This window comes from Mytilus trossulus, chromosome 7 (genome assembly GCF_036588685.1).
Source record: "Mytilus trossulus isolate FHL-02 chromosome 7, PNRI_Mtr1.1.1.hap1, whole genome shotgun sequence".
Classification (NCBI taxonomy): domain Eukaryota; kingdom Metazoa; phylum Mollusca; class Bivalvia; order Mytilida; family Mytilidae; genus Mytilus; species Mytilus trossulus.
The window spans coordinates 15,679,211-15,701,911 of NC_086379.1; the positions used below are offsets into that span (position 1 = coordinate 15,679,211).

At 31.3% G+C, this 22,701-nt stretch overlaps 1 protein-coding gene and 1 long non-coding RNA gene across 3 annotated transcripts; both read left to right on the forward strand.

The window, feature by feature from the left end:
- The first annotated feature begins 3,935 nt into the window (after window positions 1–3,935).
- On the forward strand, window positions 3,936–7,194 carry LOC134726849 (uncharacterized). The gene is made up of 2 exons (XR_010108655.1): window positions 3,936–4,015; window positions 5,938–7,194. It is a non-coding gene; the product is annotated as an uncharacterized LOC134726849 (long non-coding RNA).
- Window positions 7,195–9,391: 2,197 nt separating this feature from the next.
- On the forward strand, window positions 9,392–21,881 carry LOC134724694 (uncharacterized). Of its 2 annotated transcripts, none has more exons than XM_063587869.1 (5): window positions 9,392–9,818; window positions 12,743–12,926; window positions 13,977–14,231; window positions 15,266–16,228; window positions 18,057–21,881. In XM_063587869.1, the coding sequence occupies exons 2-5, from the start codon at window positions 12,854–12,856 to the stop codon at window positions 18,284–18,286; spliced, it is 1,521 nt and encodes a 506-aa protein (XP_063443939.1). In that variant the 5' UTR covers window positions 9,392–9,818; window positions 12,743–12,853; the 3' UTR covers window positions 18,287–21,881. The 2 variants fall into 2 exon arrangements, with proteins under 2 accessions (XP_063443939.1, XP_063443938.1); XM_063587868.1 differs by having other exon boundaries at window positions 9,392–9,789.
- Window positions 21,882–22,701: the final 820 nt, after the last annotated feature.

Here is a 22,701-nt window from a genome sequence, read left to right on the forward strand (position 1 = left end):
GTTTTATAGTGTTGACATAAAGAATTGATTTTGGCAAGTGAAAACGTCTTCAGAGGAGAAGATCGGTATAATTACTCTCTTTTGGTCACTCTTATTTTGATGTTAATTAATCGAATGGTTGTTGATTTTTATACGTCAAGTGGCAATATTCCATGAAGATTCAATAAAGGGTCAAACATACAATAAATCAGTCTGTCGTGTCTTTAAAAGACGTGAACCCCCAAGGGTGACTAAGCGAATCGAAATGTGGTAATTCTTGGTCTTCTTTTGACCCTTGTAAAGTTAGGCGTTCGTTTTGCTGTGCCTGAGGATGCACAAGTACGTAGCCACGGTCGGTAGCACTCAGGACGTTAAAAATGATGCCTATATTAGAAAAAAGTCACGCTGTCTGATCGTAACAACTCTTTGTGAAAGGCTATATGTGGCCTGCTGCAATTCAAAATATATGTCCCTGATTAATTTACCCGCATTTTTTAGTTGCAGTCCCAAGTTTCATGAACTTCATCCAGGACGCCCCAATAACAGGACAATCATGATACCTGTGTATGTTTTATTGAGTTATTGTCACTGTGACTGCAAATGGTAGAAAAACAACTACTGTAACAATCAATCTATCATGGACATGGAATAATGTTGAGACTTGAAGTTTCACTGCGACTAAAGATCAAAGAGCAATATTGAAATATTTGGTGAAAAGGTGATATACAATCAACCATGAGGATGGTATCTAAAAACAAGATATTCGAGTTGACGTTGAAGTCGTGTGATCTCACTCGAAATACATACACATACACACAAAATAGTACCAAAGTGAATGCTAGCCATAAAATAGTACCGATGCTAGCCATAAAATAGTATCGATGCTAGCCATAAAATTGTAACGATGCTAGCCATAAAATATAATTGCCGTCAGATTAGGACGGTCCAGTCAAATCCTTTGAAGTAACTCGTTTTCCAAAACTATTTTTTTTTTACCTAGCAGTATTATTAACAGGTAAACAAGTAACAGTTATGCATCATTCACAAATACCCGATAAGGTCAAATACGCCGAAGAAACTCGATAAGTCCGCTACCATTCTATACACCGTGAAATAAAGCCCCGTGTTACTCCCCCTCCATCTTGAGCAAACGGTTATGTAAATATTTCTTTTTGTGTGACTGTTTATTTATGTGGTTCTTTTTGTGGTCCGCGTTTAACCTTTGTCGATTTCTTTGAAAAGTCGCAGATTACAATGTCGGGTTAGAAATGAAGGATAAAAACGGTACATGTATATGTACATTTATTTATATTCGCTCCGAGGCAGGAGTACCAGATTATTCTTTAAGCCATTTATGTTAACCTATGTTTCTCTATTTTTTATTTTAGTTTGTACATTTCCCTTAATATTTGCTCCATTTTCTCTCTTCTATACCCTATTATGCGAAAATACGTCAGATATTACTATATTTAATTCTTCTATTCGAAATTGGGAAAATCGCTTCTTTTTAAGGCAAATAAAACGAGAACTTTAAAAGTGCATACGGTGTCAAACCATTCCTTATAAATATGAAAAATGTAAAGCTATGAATTCAATATTCAGACAAAATAGGATTGAAAATTGACAATTTGTAATTTTCTGATGAAAGACATGATCGATAAATGAATTTTACTGTCTAGTGGAAATATGAATGGTTTTTTTTTTATTTTCCATAAAATTCTATCAAATAGCAATAACACATGTATTGAACATGTTAAATCTGTTTCCCAAGACGATCAACCTATGATGTCATCTGTGAAATAGAAAATCACGAATACATTTACTGCTAAAAGACTTCACAAGAATTCAATTACACCTAAACTGTGACTTGGTATATATTCTTTTTTATGGTAAATTTTCCTACACATTTGATTTTTACGTCCCATATGAAGCTGAAATTAACTTCACGGAGAAATAAATTCGGTGAATTAGATATCACCTAGAAGAGTACTAATAAAGAGGATGAAGAGGTAACATGTCGACTCTGGTTTTGCAAAACCTGCATGACTTAAATAGTAAACATACAAGATAGATATAGGAAGATGTGGTATGAGTGCCAATGAGACAACTCTCCATCCAAATAACAATTTATAAAAGTAAACCATTATAGGTCAATGCACGGCCTTCAACACTGAGCCTTGGCTCACACCAAACAACAAGCTATAAAGGACCTAAAATTACTAGTGTAAAACCATTAAAACGGGAAAATCAACGGTCTAATCTATATAAAAAAAAACGAGAAATGAGAAACACGTATAAATTACACCAACAAACGAGTCACAACTACTGACATCAGATTCCTGACTTAGAACAGGTGCAATCATTTGCAGCGGGATAAAACGCTTTAATGATACCAAACCTTCTCCCTTTTTCTGAAACATTACTATAACATGTATAACATAACAATATAGAAAAACACACGATACAATATCAATTGGCTCAATCAAAAAAACGTTTGACGTACACTTCACATAACTTAGTATGTGCATGTGCCATGTAAATAATGTTTTATTCCGAATACCTGTCTGTTTAAAAACAAGAAAAGTGTAAACATGCACTTATTTATTAAAAATGAGTTATGATAATGGACGTTTTTAATGACCTTGACTGGCTATACAGCCCTCGCACGATCGGAATAAGAATAAGTAAGCTTCCTGATAAAGAAATATATACATCAACTGCATGGTCGAGGTTTTTTTTTAAGTCTTGAATATGCATGAAATACACATAATTGCTAATAGCCGTTTAGCAATCATCAATATTGAAAAAACGAGACTTTTTATCAGTTTCCAAACATTTGATGAAAATCATATGTCAGGAAACTATATAAAAAAGAAGATATGGTATGATTGCCAATGAGACAGCTATCTACAAAAGACCAAAATGACAAAGACATTAACAACTATAGGTCACCGTACGGCCTTCAACAATGAGCAAAGCCCATACCGCATTGTCAGCTATAAAAGGCCCCGATTAGACAATGTAAAACAATTCAAACGAGAAAACTAATATATGGTTTAACTCTCTCAGAAAAAAGTTGACCTTTGCTGAATTTAGCTTTATTTCAGTCTTTTTTGTCATAAAGATCCTAACAATTCTTCGCATTTATACATCCCTGACTTTCAAATGTTTTTTCGTATTTATACATTCTTATCTTTCAAATGATTAGATAAACAAAAACTTTAATCGATAATAATAATCTGTATTTGTCATATAAGTAACATTTTACTTGTGACATAAACAAAAGTAACAACAGCAATAAAATAACTGAGTTGAACACACACATATTTATATATATACAAGTAAAACTAACTTGAGTCCCCTGTCCTCAGCTCCAAAGACTGTTTTATAAAGGAACCTGTTTTTTTTCACTTGGTTTATATTAGAAGGATTAAGTAGGACTACTAGTTATGATAAAGTCATATCAAGAAAAGCGTTTCGGGCTCACGAGTTTTATAAATGGTTATTTTCATTCTGACTTATGAAACATGGAATTATAATAATCTAAGAAAAATTATAACTTTCGTTTGCTGTGTTTATTTTTTTTAATAAATCTAGTAGATAATGTAATTGTTTTTCGTTTGTTATTTGCTTTTTGTTGTTGTTTTGGAAAGAAAAAATATACATGAACCTACAACATCTAATGTAAGAGTGTAAGAGTCCAGCAATATTCGTCTTTGGTGTTAATGGTTGACCAGCATGTCCGGTTGTACTGTCTAATATTTTTGGTAGCTGTTGTTATACCTTTTATGTACGTCTATCATTCCCCGTTAATCCAAAACATATATCATATAATAGGTGTATCATAATGATTGACAATTTCCACCCCTAAAATAACAAATATACCTGGATGTACACGGTAGCTTCCCTGTTGTACATGTACAATTTGTGCATATTATTTAATAAAGCCCCCAGGAGGTTAAATTGTCGTTTTTTTTGTGGCAATCTTTTAATTTTATTTCGGAGAGACGTTTATCAGAATAATATCTTGAAAAGGGTGAGTTATATCTAGATTTATTCGTTTTTATTTATTTATTTGCATTATTCTTAAAATCACTTTTATTGTAATTGGATATTTCCGTAAATACGCACGAAGTAAATAATAACAATATCTAAGAACATTCGGTTATAAAAGATAAACCATTCAACTAGAATAATTATACAAATTTGAACAGTTTTTTATTTGCCTATTTTCCTTTTTGATTGGCAACAATTTCTATGAAAAATATCAAATCAGTGTTCAAAAAGTCTCGAAACAAATGTAAGCATTCATTTGAATAAATCAGTAAGGCAAATTGGATATCCATTTAACCAATTGGAAAAGTACTAAATGAAGACTTTTTGACTTTCTTTGACATTTCGATTTAGATTAGTGCTGGCATCTATATACGATTAAAGGGCGAATTCCAATAAATGGGTCGTGTCACATGTTTAAAACAACCAATGCATTAAACTGGGGTTTATTCCCGATTGTCTCACTTTTTAAAATTTTAGAGTTCTGGTTGTCTAACATGAAAAGTTCTGATTATCCAACATTATTTTATCATGAAGTCAAATGTTCTAAAATATACAAGTTAACTGTTGATTGTTTTGCTAAATAAACAGGAATTAAATATTGCACATACAATATCAATTTTATAAAAGTATAAACAAAAACGTTTTTTTAAATCAAAAGTTTCATTCATTTTTACTTTTAATTAAAAACAATTTTATATTTCGGAATAATGAAAAATTCCATTTTTTTAAAACAAATGTCAATTATACCGTAAATTTAATTTTATTTTTCCTATAAACTTGGTAAATAAATTTAGAAATAAAACATACAGTTGGAGAAAAAATAATGCATAAACTCATTTACATTTTACACTTAACACGAACTAGTTGATGAAGCCGATATGTTTCCATTTGTCTTTGCAATTTTACTAGTGAAGTTAGGGGACATCAATACAACATTCTCTGCGCTATTGTGCAAACACCTAATGTCAGATCCATCTGAACCCAACAACTTTCTTTATTGACAACGAAGTTGCTGTCTAGAGTTCTGCAAAATCAACCTTTCCAAGAATCACTATTGAAGGTTGTTTTCCCCAATATTCCCAGTGTCTTTGCAATAAAGATCAGTTAACAGGAATTGTCACCAATTATAAAGAAGAACAAGGCTTTCATTAGAATTAAGAAGATGTGGTATGATTTCTTATCAGACAAATCTCAACAAGAGATCAAAATGACACAGAAATTTACCGCTATAGGTCTCCGTACGGTCTTCAACAATAAGCAAAACCCATACTGCATATCAAAACAATTCCCATCTGTCCCACATTTTAAGTTCCCAATTGTTCCACTAACATATTCCCGATTGACCCACAAAATTTATTTACTTTTTCACCTGTAATTTCAAAAAGTGGGACAATCGGGAAGACACCAAACTGCATGATGTTAAGCTTCAAATGAAAATCGGGAAAATAAGGCATTGTTCATGCACTATTTAATTTTCGGAAATATTATTGACTTTTATAATATTTCAAGATATATGTGCATTTGTATAGAGAGCACACGAAATTGTCACAAAAACTTTTTTTTAAACCGGAAAATTCATGTTTGTAATGCACTTTATTTTTTACGATCTGAAATGTACAAGTTGTATAATGAAATCATTGATGGAACATGATAAAAGCTGGTTGAATGATTATGATTTCACTAAATATTTTTGATAACTTTCCTCGAATTTTAGTGTAATTATTGACGCATTGTAAACATACTCCTTAATAAGTTTCTATTTTAAATTGAATTCCTCAAAATAGTAAAATCTGTTATTTTCAAAATCAGCTCAAGACAGTAATCATTGAATGGTTGTGATAGTCCCCATTATTATTTATAATCCGTTACCAGTTTGTTGAGTATGTTATTATTTTTTTTCAGGATCGTATCACCATGGGATGGCTACGTCACATCCATTCTGCTCTAGAAGATATCGACTATAGACAACTCTCAACAAAACTTATACTAGTTTTCCTGTTCTTTGTGACATACGTCATCGGTTTTGTTATTTCTGCACTACTGTCGAAATCATCAACAACGTACGTTAATATGTCGAAAAAAGAAAAAATATTTTGGAATTCAGGATTTGTTCGTACATGCTTTTCGATATTTTGTGTAGGTGGATGTTTGTTGTGTTTATTTGTCGATAAAGATTACAAAGAAAATACAGTACACGATACAACACCGGCCAGTTTTATCCTATGTACCTCAGCACTTGGTTTTTTTGCTTTTGAGTGTACTGCTTTAACATTTTCTGACATAAGTTATAGAAAGTTTAGTTACCTTTTACAACTACATCATTGGATAGGTATGTTTGTCTTATTACAAGTAGTAGTATCTGACGTTGGCCACTTGTTCACTGTGAGGTGTTTACTTTTGGAATCGAGTGCGCCGTGTACCTTTACATGCTGGGTATTGCTGAAACTTGGGAAAGGAAAAACGACTATCTGGAAATTAAACCAATGTTTATTAGTACACGTTTACCATTTTCGGTCTTTTGTAGAATTAAACATATGCTATTTAACATTTTTCAAATACCGAAATGATCTACTCTCGGTGCTTCCAGTACCAGCGTATATACTAGCTTGTACATATGTGGTGTTGCTGACTTTTTTGTTGACACCGTACTGGACATATAAAAAGACGACACAACTATATATACCAAAGGATTTTGAGTTCAGTGATTCAACCAATCAAACGCACTTAAACGGTGATGTGAAAAAATGTGCTTAGTACAAGAAGATTTTAAAGAGGAATATATGTACCTTGTCGGGACTGTGCTAAATCGAAAAGAATGAAAGAAAGAGATGGAAATATTGTTATATTAATTTGAAATCTTAGTAGATCCCTGTTACATATTTTATATTTTGTTGAATATTGAATGCGTCTTAAATAGACAATAGACACAATACAAAGCATTAGTTTAGGTTTGAACTATGAATTGATAAGAAACACAAGCTAAATAAAGAAAATATTAAGACACAAACATGTTGAAGGAATCCCGATCTAATTCTTTCATAACTGATGTCTTGTTCATGGGTTCTTATATAAATGTTCAGTTATCGTTTTGTTTTGTCAACCATGCTCAAAGATTTTGATATTTATTTAAATAGAAATTAAAGATTATAAATTCGTGTATACCTGTATTCGTTCATGTCTGTCCTAATTTTTTTCCTAAAATTTGGCAGACGGGAGGTAACTCCTAATCGGAATAATGTACTAAATCATATCGATTATAAATGAGGCGAGTTAAAACGTTACAAGCGTGCTTGCATGACACCATCAGGTTCATATAACTATTTTTTACATCGGGATGACCGTAAGGCCATTCCAATGTATTGTTGCCACAGATAGTTGACTTTCGTTTTTGACCGGTTACAAATTGTATAAATACGCGGTGGTAAAAGATCGTAAAATATTTAGCATATTTATAAAAGCACCAACCCGTGGTAAAATAAGTATAAATGCAAGCCCTCTCCCCTTAATTATTTCTAAAGTAAAAAAATCATTAATATACATGCACACGTTCAGAAAACGGATACGGAAGAATGTCACAGGACCATTTTGCCTTCTCAAATCCAATCTATTAGAAAAATAGAAATATTACAGAAGAGTGTCCACCATGCACTTAAAATGTACCTTTAATTGAATAGTAGCAAAGAACGATACATAAATGGAAAAAAAATTGCATGTAACTGTTATATATATATACAAATATTAATATAAATTAATATTTAATGTAACAACAAACTAGAGTATGTATACCCATTTGTATCACTACATTATAATAGTTATCATGGTTATTACGGTAAGGTTTGATTCCTTATCTTTTATTCATCATCCACGCAAGAATTCGAACTTTCCATGTTGTCTCAGAAATAATATATCTCTGTACATTAACCTCACTTTCACGTAAAGAGATTCTGATACAAGTGGTTGTCAGTGGCGTTTTGACGTAAACGTAGCTTCGTGCATACGCTTCATGATATGCAACAGGCTTCAATGATATCAACCGTAATTCATAACACTGGCTTCAAGACTTTCCATGTGTAAGCAGAGCATAAACAGTAGTTCTTGGAAGAGAGACATATCTAATAACATTTAGACAAGTAGACACTCATTAATTACAGTCTGATTTAGACGATGCCAGCAGATTAGAGAAGAGGGACGAAAGGTATCAGGGGGACAGTCAAACTCATAAATCGAAAGTAAACTGACAACGCCTGGCTAAAACTGAAAAAAGACAAACAATAGAACACATGACACAACATAGAAAACTAAACAACACGAACCCACCACCAACAACTAGAGGTGATCTCAGGTGCTCCGAAAGGGTAATATATCCTGCTCCACATGTGCCACCCGTCGTGTTGCTTATGTTATAACAAATCCGGTAAATAGTCTAATTAGAGCTGTCCTGATCACCCGGATAAATGCCATACTCTGAGCAACAAGCGGAAAACACGAAAACCTACACAATCATGCAACAGCGACCACCAGCTTAGTAACTGATATGCTGGGAGACCTAAACTTGTATCCACTTGAAATAAGACGAATAAGATCACTAACAAAACTATCCACGAAACCGTTGCAGTTCGTACATCCAATTAAGAACCATATATATAATTTCACACTAATTTAGGCAAATACAACCAATATTGGGAAACAAGCTATCATGAATTATTCAATTTATCCGCGCATAGTAGCACAGTGGAATATATTGCAGCACTTGGCGGATTCAGAACTTTTCACAGGGGGACTCGTTCACTGTCCTAAACAAAGGGGGGGGGGGGGGGGGGGCTCCCGTCATGCTTCAGCGATTCCCTATACAATCAACTACATTTTCCACATCAAAGGGTCCGACTATGAATTGCTAAACAAACTGTTTCATGAAATACCGGAAAGAGTTTGAACTCCCATAAACCAAAAATCTGCTATGATCCATCAGGTTTTCTGACTTTAAGATTAATGGTTATGTAGAATGACATATAGATCTTTATATGGTGCCCATGTTCTTTTTTTGGTCTTTGTTGGGTTTTTTTTTTGGGGGGGGGGGGCGGGGGTAATTTCAAAATTAGAAATAGATGTGTGTAGTCGACCTGTTTTTAGTGGGGTTCGTGTTGCTTAGTAACTAGTTTCTATGTTATGTTTTGTGTACATTAATGTTGTTTGCCTTCGATGGAAGTTGTCACTGCGTTGACAATTTGTTATTGATTTTTTTTTAATGGAGGAAACATTTATTTAACCTCAAGGGGGTAATGTTTTTTTTTTGTCAGAGTCTGGACATAGTTTAGTTTTTCGACGCTATCCGTCTATTATTTCTTTTTTTCTTTAGGGTATGGGAAAGTTCTTGTTTCTGATTATTTATTGTGCATCTGCTCGACAACAATATTTTGTTTCTTTATGAAATTGGAGATCATAATAATTTTGTTTAAGTTAAAATGGTCGTTCACTTGTCTATTGGGTTTGAATATCTATTTCAGTGTGTCTGAGACTCTCTCGCATCTCCCACTTAATATTTCTATTTTTGACAAACCTTTTTATTATTAATATGTATTTTTCTGTGCATATAATTAATTATAATGAGTCATGTGTTGCAATCGATTAAGGTGTGTCCATTTCCGGAAAATAAAACACAGATGTCCGGGTTTGGTTTTTGTTTAGACAAATTTAATCACTTCCGGTAAATTGGCGACCAAAGCTTCGCTTTGTAAATTTTCACCTGTGTTACAGGTAAAATTGCATTAAATACCTATGTACAGGTATGAAAACATAGTATAAACAACAATGAAATACTCTTTGACATATTGAACGGCTATTTTTGGAATATTTTAAGCAAATGCAATACGAAATTGTGTTCTTTCACGCGAAGCCATTTGTTTGTTTAAAATCAAGAATCTGCTACTCAATTTTGAAAATATTTACCGAGTTTTCGAAGCCAAAACTTTACTTGAACACTTTTATAAATGAAAGTTGGAAATTTTTTGATAAAATCATAATAAACTGTTGTGATAAACGTATATATATGAATGTGAGATATGTGACATATTGTCCAAGTCTAAACTATTTTAAATTTGGTTAAATTTCCTTTTTCTTTGATAGTTTGAATGACAAGTTCACTTATATTTCATATTGTTTATTTTGTTTTCTGGTCATTTGTTGAAATATATGTTACTTGTATTCATATTTGATGTTGCTTTATATATTATTGTGCTTTACAATCAGAAAAAAAACCCGTCAACATCTTTATTAATGTAAGAAGTGTATTTTGTTGACCTTTTTATGGGGGTGGGAAGTTCCAAGATGACCCAAGAAAGCAAGCTCATTCATAGATGAACTAGCCTTACAGATCAATAGTGTAAATAAGTTTGGTGGGTGTGAAACTCTTGACTAGCCATATGTGTTTGACTTCTTTTCGTTTTAGCAGAATTGATGTCTACAAAAATAATTTAGTCAATGTTTTGTGCATTAACCTGTATGAATCTGGGTCTGTTCGCCGTAACACAAGTTCGAGCCATGCTGTTTGTGATTAATTATTTGGTATTAAATTGAGTTTTGATAAATGTATTGCTCTAAATATTGTTTTCCAAGTTTCAAAATAAAGTGAGACAGGGTTCTCGCTAAGGATTTTTGAAGGCAAGTCCAGGGACTCCTCATTTTTAGCCATGATGAGTCCAACAGCAAGACGAAAATAAATTATTGCAATATAATGTAATATTTTAGTCTCCATTTTACCAAACTTTAGCATTCTATTATCATCTTCCTAATAAAGCAATGAAATGACATTTAATTCAGATCACTTTAAAACTTTTGCTATAAAATATTGATATTTGCATTTAACTGTGTTCAGTTGATACAAAATACTTCAATCTTGATGCATCTGTGGACTCACCACTTTTTAAAATGGCGAGTCCAGAAAGATTTTGATGAGTCCAGGACTCATGGATTCACCTTAGTGAGAACCCTGTGAGATTCTGACAACATTTTTTATGTGTTGAATAAATCTCAATCATTTATTGATTAGTGTATTGATATCTAAAAACAATCATTGTTCCAAAATAAAGTGAGATCAAAGGTACCAAGCTGTTAAAAGCAACTATCTTTCTTGTTTTTCATTTATATTCTTCTGGAGTTGGAATAAAAATTGGGTGCAAATGTGTAGGGTGCGAATCAGAGCTACATGTAAATGTACATGTAGGAGGCAAATGGATCTGATACCAACCTGTATTATCAATTCTTGCAAATTGGTAACTGACACTTCACTTTTTAAAATAAAATTGGGAAGCCTTCAATTCATTATCATTTCATTTTGCAATTAATTTGACATTTGATAGTGTGTTTTAGAATTAGAGGTATGTGTTTTCCCTTATCAACTCAAAGACTCCCCTGCAGTTCTGGCTCATACCTCTTTCTAAATGTTAATACATGTATGAAGATATAGTAATTATGTAATTTCTAATTAGACTATCCATGGTTGAGCAAGTGATGTTCAGGTAGAAGTTAGCCATTATACATGTTATAGGTAATCCTACTGCCTACATTTATGACAGCAAAAAACAAAACCCATACCTATGACAAATGTATGAAAGTCCCAAGAAAGATAAAGATTCAAACGAGGAGACAAAAGACAAGGCCTGATTAATGTACAATAAACAAAAAATATATTTTATATACACATGATACATTTGCACTTTGTAAACAAAAAATATATTTTATATACATTATACATTTGCACATTGTTCAGAAATTAACAGCAACTACATGTACTGCATTAAAGTCTATCATGGGACAGGCACACATATTATGTCACATTATCTGAATGGATGTCCTACCCAGGCTACTTTCCCCCTAAGTTGGGACAGTGATAAAACAGAAAACTGCCATAATAAAAGAACAAATCAAACTACACCAAACAGTAAGCATGATATGCGAAAAAACAAAAATGAGATGGAAGACATTGTTCTCGTTAACCAATGCACCTGAGGCTCTGACATTTGATATAAAAAGGGTTTACATGGTTTACCAAACAATAGCATTCTATTATCATCTGCAGTTTTCTCTAGATTTTGATGTTTTAATACACAACAGTTTAAGTTTATGTGTACAATGTACACTTAACATTTTTCACTCTGTTAACCTTTCTGTTACGTTTTACCTCTTATTAAGTGAACCTAAATGTTTTTCCCATCTTTAAATTGTCTTGAAGATATGGCACTTTAAGTGGCAAACACAACAAAAGAATTTCATGCAGTACCGGTAACTATCAGACTATGAAGATGTTTTCATTTTAAAGTGAGGATTTATGATGTTTAATATCACACTTTGCTATCCATCTTTATTACTCTACCAGCTTCGAAGGCAGAAAGTCAATGAAAGTGTTGGTTCACCTGACTTAGAAAATAATCAAAACAAATGGGCATACATGTATAACATGTATAATCAATTTGTGAGGTGTGCATGTACAAATTGCTGTCTGTCTGCTACATATGTATTCTTATCTTTATAAATAATAAAATAGAGAATGGAAATGGGGAATGTGCCAAAGAGACAACAACCGGACCATAGAGCAGACAGCAGCAGAAGGTCACCAACAGGTCTTCAATGCAACTAGAAATTCATGTATATGTACAAACATATCTCAAATAGGAATTGAATATAATCTTATATAATTTTATATACATTACAGATAAAAAGAATCATGATGCTATAAATATACGGCATATAGTCAACAGAGACAAGACTTCAACTTTCTCTTTGTGACCAGGTCAATTGATATGACTGTTTATTAAACAATAAAATGGAACAAGAAGTTCAAATCCAGAGCATGCAAAGAGTGGTGAAAAGGAGAAAAAGTAGTAAAGAAGATATTAGTAAGTATTTAATGAAGGCAAAAAATACTGTGGATTCATTTATTTTCGTGGTTACCAATTTTGTTTGATTGAGGAAAAATGTATTTTAATGGATATTTGATTTTGTGGGTTTTCCCAAAGTCTGCATACATGTACAAGCCAATAGAAATTGTGTACTGTCATGACTATGGAACATTTAAATTCATAGTTCACATGTAACAACGAAATCCACGGAAATTAGTATCCCACAAATAAATGAATCCTCAGTATATACATGTAAATACACTCAGTTTTCTTCTGAAAAGTTTTGAATGATTTAGGATTGACAGAAAGAATTGTAGTCATGAATTTCAAAGGAACAAGACTGTATATGTATATACAGTAATAGGAAATTTTACAGGATGTGGGGTATAAATTAATGCCTATACCCTTTAAAGAAAAGCAACCTGCAGTCATGTTATTAAGTTCAAGATGTAAATTTAAAAGTAAATACAACATGTGTACAAGGAGATGTATTAACAAAAAAAGGGTAAACATCAGACAAACAAAAACACAAATAAGTAAAAGCCATCTACAGGTCAGCATGCAGTCTAAACATTTACAATAGTCCACACAATATGTCAAATCTAAACTATGAATAAATAGAATGTGATATCAAATCAATTAATTTGCAACATTTGATTATAACTTTGTATGCAATAGTTAACTGTTGACAGAATGTTAGCCTTAAGTACTTACACACTACTACATGTACAATGTATAAAACACTTAAAATTGGCAAAAAGTTCGTCTTAAGTAGTTTACAAATAGTATAACGGTGACTTATAGTTGTTAATTTTTGTGTCATTTTGGTCTTCTGTGGATAGTTCTCACATTGGCAATCATACCACATCTTCTTTTTGATATACATGTAATAACATTTAAAGTTGGAATGCCTGAATTACTTCTACAATAATAACATTTTACAGTTGGCAAAAAGTTCGCCTGAAGTAGTTTACAATAGTATAATTACATGTAAAGTTGGAATGCCTGAATTTCTTATACAATCATGACAATAATAACATTTTACAGTTGACAGAAAGTTTGCCTGCAGTACCTGTGGCAAGGCATTTAAACACAAACATCATCGTACTGAACATGAAAGACTACATACTGGTGAGAAACCTTACCATTGTGAATGGTGTGGCAAAAGATTTGCCCATTCTGGTTCCTTCAGTCAGCATAGAAACCAAGCATGGTGTAAGAATGCCGAGGGTAGAGATAGAGACAAGAAAAAGAGCAGAAGTAAAAGTGTGGAAGCAGAAAAGAAAAAGCCTAATGCTAAAGGTAGGTTAAAAACCAAGCAGCATTTTTTTGCAAGGTAAAAGAAAGGTATATTTTCATGTTTATTTTAGTAATGTTGTCCCCAGAATTTTGAAATAGCACCACAGAAATTTACATAGCACTTGTAGCACTGGTTTTCCAAAAAAATACAGCACCATAGCCCCAATAAACTCTAAGGTAGCACCATGGTAGAAAATATAGCATCAGGATACCACAGTGCTATAAGGCCCTGGCATGGGGAGTACACTGTTATGCTTATCGCCAAGAAATGAAACTTTTAAGCAAAATAAAAAATAAAAATGATACAAAAGGTATGGTTTGTGACCATGTTTTAAGTTGTTGATTGCTGCTACTAGCTAAATCAATGTAAATCCTATATTGTTTACCCTCAGTTTCTACTTTTTTTTCTCTTTATTATGAGAAAGTTATTGAAAAAAATCAAACTTTTTGTGCCTCAATCATGGAGCACTTTTCTCTTTCAGTCTCGTCATTTCTCCCTATCAGTTTCAAAAGTCATATCTTCCTAAGATTCTGAAGTAGTGTTATTCAGAAATGGGATTTTTAATCTTGTATTTTTTATTAGTAATAGAACTTAATAGGACTGCAACTATTTCGAAACATTACAATATTATTCAAGTGACTTTTTCTGAGGATTTAGGTACTCCATGCAGCAGATGTTCATGCTAACATTACTGATTTCAGGTAATGTATATGCATGAACATGTAAAGGTATTTTGAAAAAATTCATTGGAATAGTTGTTGCCATTAGGGGAAATAAAGATGAATTTTGTAAATGAAGTTATACATTACAGAGATGAAGAAAAGATAGAATGACCATTACTGGATTTCATTAAGGTTCCCGTAAATTTTTGACATCACAATAGAAAATGTCTGCATCTCATACGAAAAGTGATTGTTGTATGACATCAATAGATTAAGTGTGACTGTCACAGATTTCTAATTAGTGATAAGGTTTATCTTATCTTTGTAAATATAAATCCCAGGACATGTCTTAATTCTATTTTTCTATTTTGTAGTTTTAACTGCAAGACCAACGGAGCAGACAATTGTTAATCATCCCCATCCTCAAATTGTTACTACGGAAACCATTAAAATAGAACCATCAACTAAACAGACATACCCCATTTTAAACAGTCAGCTTTCACAACAAGCATACCATCATGTACCAAGCACAACAAGTGAACAGTCCTACCAAGTTCCAAACACATCTGTTGAACAATCTTACCAGCAAGCTGCCATTGAAACAAAAGACCTGTCTTATCATCAACAGATAGCCAAATTGTTACAAGGAGAAAATGGTGTTCAGATACCACCAGAATTTGCACAGTCTGCTTCAGCTTGGCTTGTTGATAATGCCGCTAACATGTTAGACATTCATTTAAGCAGTGTGGCCGAACAACATGAACAAGCGGGAGGAAGTTCAAACGTGCAATATTTGTATACAGTACCAGGAGATCAAAATACATACTGTCTCTCAGGCATTCCTTACGTTAACAAAGTTGTGGAGGCTCAGAATGAAGGCCAGGAAGGGGAGAAAGGAACACTCAGTGGTGATGGAAGCCAGTCTGCCTATGACTGCTTCAATATTTTCAATGTACAACCAAGATCTGAAAGTGAGACTATTAAAAAAGAGGGGGAGGCAAAGCCGGCCAATACTGAGGATTTCAGTGTTTTTAACGTACAACGTAAAAATGACGCAGAAAAAGCTGCAATGGAAGCTGGGGCCTTAGAATCATCAACAGCAGTTAACAATTTACTAGAATATGCTGCTGCCATAGAAAACAATGCACGTCTACATGAAGAACAGCAATCTGTAGGAGATGATATGGTAGGTGAGATTAAAACTGAAGATGGTGCTACAAACAAGTTACCTACTTATGATGAAGCTGTTAAAAAAGAAGATGGAATCAGAATCCAGTACAATGTCCCCATCAAAACCGAACCACATACCAGTGAAGATACTAAACAGTTTATTCCAGGTATTAATACTATTATTAGTAATGACATAAAACACAGTACTAGAATTTACAAATTTTATAGCATTATCTTATTTCGTTTTCATAAGGAAGACCACTTGCATACATATACAATGTAACAATGTAGAAGGCCATTTAAATTGAAATGACGCTATTGAAAAAAAAACTTCCTCATTGTGCTAAATTTTCTTTATCAGAATTTCGTTTGTTTAAATTAAGCTACAGATGTACATGTGATACTCAAAATATTTTATCTTTTTATTGACCTTAGCACAGTTAATAATTTATTTTGTTTTTTTCCTGCAAATTTAAATAAAAAACACATACCCATTGTAAAGTTTAATGCAAATAGTTTGGGTTTTTGCAATCTTATACTCAATGTAAAATAGCTTTCAAAGACAAAATCATAAAATACACATACATGACATAAATCATAATGAGCAAAGAACTCAACTGACTTAAACAGAGCATTGTTGTTTGTCTTTCTTTACCATATACATTTATTTCCTCTAGAGTTTATTTTTTTTGGTAAAGATTGCATGAAATGCAATCAAAACCTCATGGGACTGACTTGATATCTTTAATGTTCCAAGGCTTATCACTTACATGTACTACAATGTATTTGATACACAAAATATAATGCATTGATTATAACATTCTATTCATCGGATGAATTTCATACTATCAATGAACATTTCCAGAAATTTATCAATGTTATACGTACATGTATATGCTCAGATATTCAAGGCACAAAATGATGCCACACTTTAGAAAGGTGCAGGAATCTAATATATGATCTAAAAATATAAATTACAAATGTATGTTATTGTTAACCTCATCTTTAAAAATTGGAGTTATCTTCGAATTCCTTAGTCTAGAATAGCTGTTAAAGCAACAACAACCAATGCAATATTTAATTTACTTCCCTATGATATATTGAAGCAATCTTAACGGTTCTGCGCTTTCAAGCACTTTGATTTTGTATGGTCTGTTGTACTGTCTTAGTTATATTATTGATAGTTTCAGGAATAGCCATTAAACATGATAGTGGGCAATATCATTTGTGGAAAATATGAGAAAAACTTTTGTTTACCTGAAAGATTGAATCAATTTCATCTGTTATATTGCTTTCTTAACACAAATACACCTTCTGAATTCATGTAGATATAGGAAGATGTGGTGTGAGTGCCAATGAGACAACTCTCCATCCAAATAACAATTTATAAAAGTAAACCATTGTCTTGAATAGAGAACTAGAGTAGAAGTAGAACTAGAAGTTTTAGTTAAGATTTTCACGTACATGCATTTACATATAATGTATAAAGTGCCTAGAAAATCAACCTAACAATGTTAGAGTAGATTTGATTCATAACTTCCTCCCCAGCGCCGGGGCTGGAACCTGTACTTTTTTTCTAACTTCTACAACAACACCGCCTAGCATTGGGCAGAGACCTTATCCCCTCCGCTAACTCTAGCTTACAAAAAATAAGCTTTCGTTTCAGGAGGATTTACCTGCTTGTAGGAATTAAACAAGGATCTCTGTCAGATACAATACATGAAGTATTTATTTTTGTATACATGTATATTTTTTGGTAATTGTTAACATTTGATTTGTTTCAATTGTTTAAGAGTGATATTTGTTTAACTTCAATATCAAAAACTTAATGCTTGTGTTTAAATTACAGTTCAAGCCTTTGTTCAAAAAGTTGGATTAAAAAGAAAAAGACCATCTTTTGAAAAAGACTGATTTTTGTTAACCATCTTACCTCCTGAAATGTCAACAACTTGAACATGAAATTTCTTTTATTATGAATTATTTGCTATTTTTCAGCCATTTTACCTGTTAGCCAAGCAACAATGAACCAGAAGTTACCGTTCCCAATAAGTAACATCCAATGTGTTCTCTGTCAGGAAGAATGTGCCAATACCAATGCCTTAGTGGAACACATAAGGAACAAACATTACTGTCAAGTAGCTGACCAGCTCTCCACAGCTAACCACACAGAATCATTGCAGGACAAGACATCAACAACCAGTAGTGGGTTCACTATGACATCATAGTTGACATTTGGTGACATCATATCTGACACTTGATGACATCATAGCTGACACTTGGTGACATCATAGCTGACACTTGATGACATCATAGCGGACACTTGATGACATCATAGCTGACACTTGGTGACATCATAGACAGTACAAAACCATGCATTTTTTGTACATTCCTAGATATATCTTATTGTTTGTTATATGTTTGTTTTTATATTGTTATAACTTTTTGTGCACATTCACAAATTTGTTGAAAATAGTTTCAAAGATGTTCCTATTTTTCCTGAAGTTTATTTATTTACATACATCTAATTTCAGTTGTTGTGCATTGAAATTAAAACAGGATTAAGAAATACATTGAAAATTCTTTGACTGATCGTAGGTCATATTTTGACCTCTCATTTTCATATTCAGATTTGAAGAATTTTATAATCAATAATTAACAAGTAAAAATGTATTTGTTTTTTATGTAGATTATAGGTATATAGGACATCTTGTCAATCACTATAGAAACTAGTTATTATTACCATGGTTACGATTGATCAATTATACAAATTCTTATTTGTAATAAGATAATGAAAGTTCACTGGTATCTTTAAATGCAGTGTATTTGTACATGATTTTTGACATGTTGTTGATGTTTCTTAAGAAGAATGATCTCAAAATTGCAATGTTATGTTGTCCTAGTTTAATTTTTTCTTTCTACTAGGATTATAATTTCTTGCCTGTATATACACCTTTTACCTGGATGTCAATGTTACCACTTACAAGAGCACAAAACAAATGTATGTTGTTTTGAATATGTAATACATGTAGATCTTTTTGTAATTTTAGTTGTGGATACATGTGTTGAAAGTGACACATTTAATATGAAATATGTAAGCACAATGACTTCATACTATGATTTAATGCTTATTCCTCTTGAGAAAATTCAAAACAAAATACATGTAGGTTTTTATCAACATTTCACAGATGAAAAGTAGAAATCTAAAAGTTAAATTAAATATTTCACCTTAATTATTTTGAAAAGTTGCTACACAATCAACACTTCTTGGACCATAGTGTAAAACATTAAAGACATTGTCATGGAAATATATCTGGGATTTGTGTTTTATTGAAAAACATATCTTGAATGATATTATTGTCCATTTTTTTTTTTTAAACTTTATTTAGCTGACAACATTTTCAAAAATCTATTAAGTCACTTTTTAAGATTAAGATGATTTGAGGAGATAACATTTAGAAAGTTTCAAGTTAATTTTGGGTTTCAGTTCTTGTTTTCTTGATACATTAAAAAAATAGTTTAAAAACTCAGTGATTTGTTGCAATATATAGTTAAAATTGTCTCCCCTTAATTTAATAAGTTTGTTACCTCCCTTTGCATTTTTTTTCGCTTGTTAATGACTCTAATTTTAAAAAATCCAGGTTTAAAAAATAGATTGAATATTCAAGAAAGTAACGATTTCTAAATTAAAATAAACATGATACTGATTAATAAAATAAGTAAAATACAAAGCACTCATTGTTACTCTGACAATATAAAAGTTTCTATCAACCCTGTAATTGTTCAAATAATTCAATGATAAAAAATGGTGTTAACATTATGTTAAAATAAGACATCTTTCAAAGTGTAATGCAAAGAATTCATTTTGAATTTTACTTGTTTTTATTCAAATCACAAAAATTATGTTCCATAAAAGAATTATATGTAACTACACTTTTAAGAAAGCCAAAAATCAAAATTTTTTTGAATAAAACCTGATGATTTCTTAAATTAGAGGGTTTTTACAATCATTTAAGAACTGTTCCATTTAAACATACATGGTACTCAAGGAAGGCTCTTTCAAAATGGGGTATGGTGTGAAATTTAAAAATTGCACTTACATTTTCTTTATACTTGACACTTCAATGGGCCGTCCTTGAGAACAATGTATAATTTTAGGAACAGCCATAAAATAGATCTGTATACATATACTCAATTTAATTCTTATGTTGTTGTTATTTTAGAAATGGTTGTGATGAACTTCATGAACAAATGTGTTAAATACACTGTTAATAGATGATGATCAATCATTAATTATTGATAGTTATAATCAAACCGATGTCTGTATATAGTTTTATAAATTGTTTCTTATGTTTAAAAACATGCCTCATTTTAAAGATTTTATTTCAAAAGTTTGATAAACTTGTATAGCTATCTTGTAGTGCAAAATAAGAATTTGCGTAAAACAGAAAGTGCAAATATTTTTTGGGGGGTTATTTTTTTTAAAGTTTTTACAAAATTCACAGAGAAATGATTTCAACTTTTGTGACCTATGAACCTGACGTTGATTAAGAGGACATTTGTTTATGTTTTTTTTACCAAGGGTGATTTGAGAAATGTTTATCTACAAATTTATATATATTTTTTTTGTAAATGGTTGATTTTTATAGCTGTATAAGTAGCTTTGTATTGAAACAATAATCAATAATGGTAGCCATGCCTTCTTTTTAAAGGTAAAACAAAATAATTAAAGTCACTCAACTTGAAGATTCTCTTATGTATCAATAACAAAAAAAGAAGTGAACAAAAAATATGATTTGTGAGTTTATTTTTAGAAGTATTATTGCACAAATATTGGTGAATATTGTTGATATTGGTGAAAATTGTTGTATGCATAGTATTATTGCACAAATATTGGTGAATATTGTTGTATTCATAGTATTATTGTACAAATATTGGTGAATATTGTTGTATTCATAGTATTATTGCACAAATATTGGTGAATATTGTTGTATTCATAGTATTATTGCACAAATATTGGTGAATATTGTTGTATTCATAGTATTATTGCACAAATATTGGTGAATATTGTTGTATTCATAGTATTATTGCACAAATATTGGTGAATATTGTTGTATTCATAGTATTATTGCACAAATACTGGTGAATATTGTTGTATTCATAGTATTATTGCACAAATATTGGTGAATATTGTTGTAAGGAGATTGTAGGGAAAGTATTAACCAATATAAGTGTAATATTTATTTGTGTAAATCAAAACTTTTCAGTTGACACAAACTATGTAACCATTATTTACATCAACAGTTTCAAACTATATTGCACTAATACAATACTGTGAATGTAACACTGAGAGTTAATTTCAAATCGACATTAAGAAAGGTTCTGGGATCTTACAATTTGCAACATAACATCATTTTATAAATTTAGTTTTTCATCCAGAGGTTAAAGGTTACATCAGGCTGTTTTTATGGAATAACATTTTTATAAGTTATCTTCAACTTTAAGAATATACATTTTTTACGTGGATTAGGACACACAAAACTTATGCTTATAGGTAGGGGTTGAAAGCTGTGTTTTAGTTGCCTATATAAACATTCAATGTATCATAGATAAGATGATAACTAAAAAAATATTGAAAATTTAAAGGGGAAATTTGTTTTGAATGACCTTATTGTAATGAGTTTGTTTTATTTTTGTTTCTATATATTATGCAAATATATACAGTGTATACATTATTTATACTAAATTGTTGCACAAATTATATGTATATCTTGTTTACTGCAAATTATTTTGTACATAGAATTATTTTTACACCACAGAAAGTGTGCACATTGATAGTATAATTAAGTAGTAGATATTGTTTATACATGTAGTATACTTGTAAATATTTTAAATTGTATTTTTTTATTAATGAATTTGTTTATGTATCTATCAATAATGCTAAAACAAAAGTATATTCCCGCAATTTAACACATTAAAATGAAAAGTATAATTTTGAATTTAATCTTGTATTAAATTTTAGCTTCAAATTATATTATAGATTGACATCTTATTTATGATGGATAAAAAAACATAATTATGCAATTAAATATAATTTCAGAATGTTGTTTAGAAGCAAATATATAATTTTTTTATACCGAGAAAAATTGACTAATTAATCCAATATTTAGAATTTTTTTTACTTACTTTATGTAAAATGGTGAACTTTCAGTTTTCTACATTTAAAAATAGATATTTTTTTACCCTTAAACATGTTAAGACATATAAACAATCTAATAATGAATCCATGAAAATTAATTGTACCTGAATTTAATGACCCTATCTATTTCAAAAGTTTAAATGCAACAGATGATGATCAAATTTTTAATACGTTTGAACAAATCCTAATCTAAATTTTTAAGACAGATTTTCAAATGGAAGTTCTATGTTTATTTAAAAAAAGGTTGTACAAATGCCATCCATTTATTGCACTTTTTTTTAAGTGAGAACAGAAAAATCAGATGGAAATTCATAACATGAAAACAATAAATATCAGAACAAATTCATGCAAATTGAAAATTTTTATGACTAAAGGGAAATAACTCTTAAGACAATATAAAAAAAAGTAAAATCACAAAAATACTGATCTTAGAGGAAAATCAAT

What these genes read in the sequence shown, in the direction of transcription:
- LOC134724694 (XM_063587869.1), top strand. Translation starts at nt 12,854, where the DNA reads ATGGAACAAGAAGTTCAAATCCAGAGCATGCAAAGAGTGGTGAAAAGG. An exon ending in GAAAAAGCCTAATGCTAAAG is followed by an intron (nt 14,232 to 15,265) that starts GTAGGTTAAAAA and finishes TCTATTTTGTAG; the next exon opens with TTTTAACTGCAAGACCAACG. An exon ending in TACTAAACAGTTTATTCCAG is followed by an intron (nt 16,229 to 18,056) that starts GTATTAATACTA and finishes GCTATTTTTCAG; the next exon opens with CCATTTTACCTGTTAGCCAA.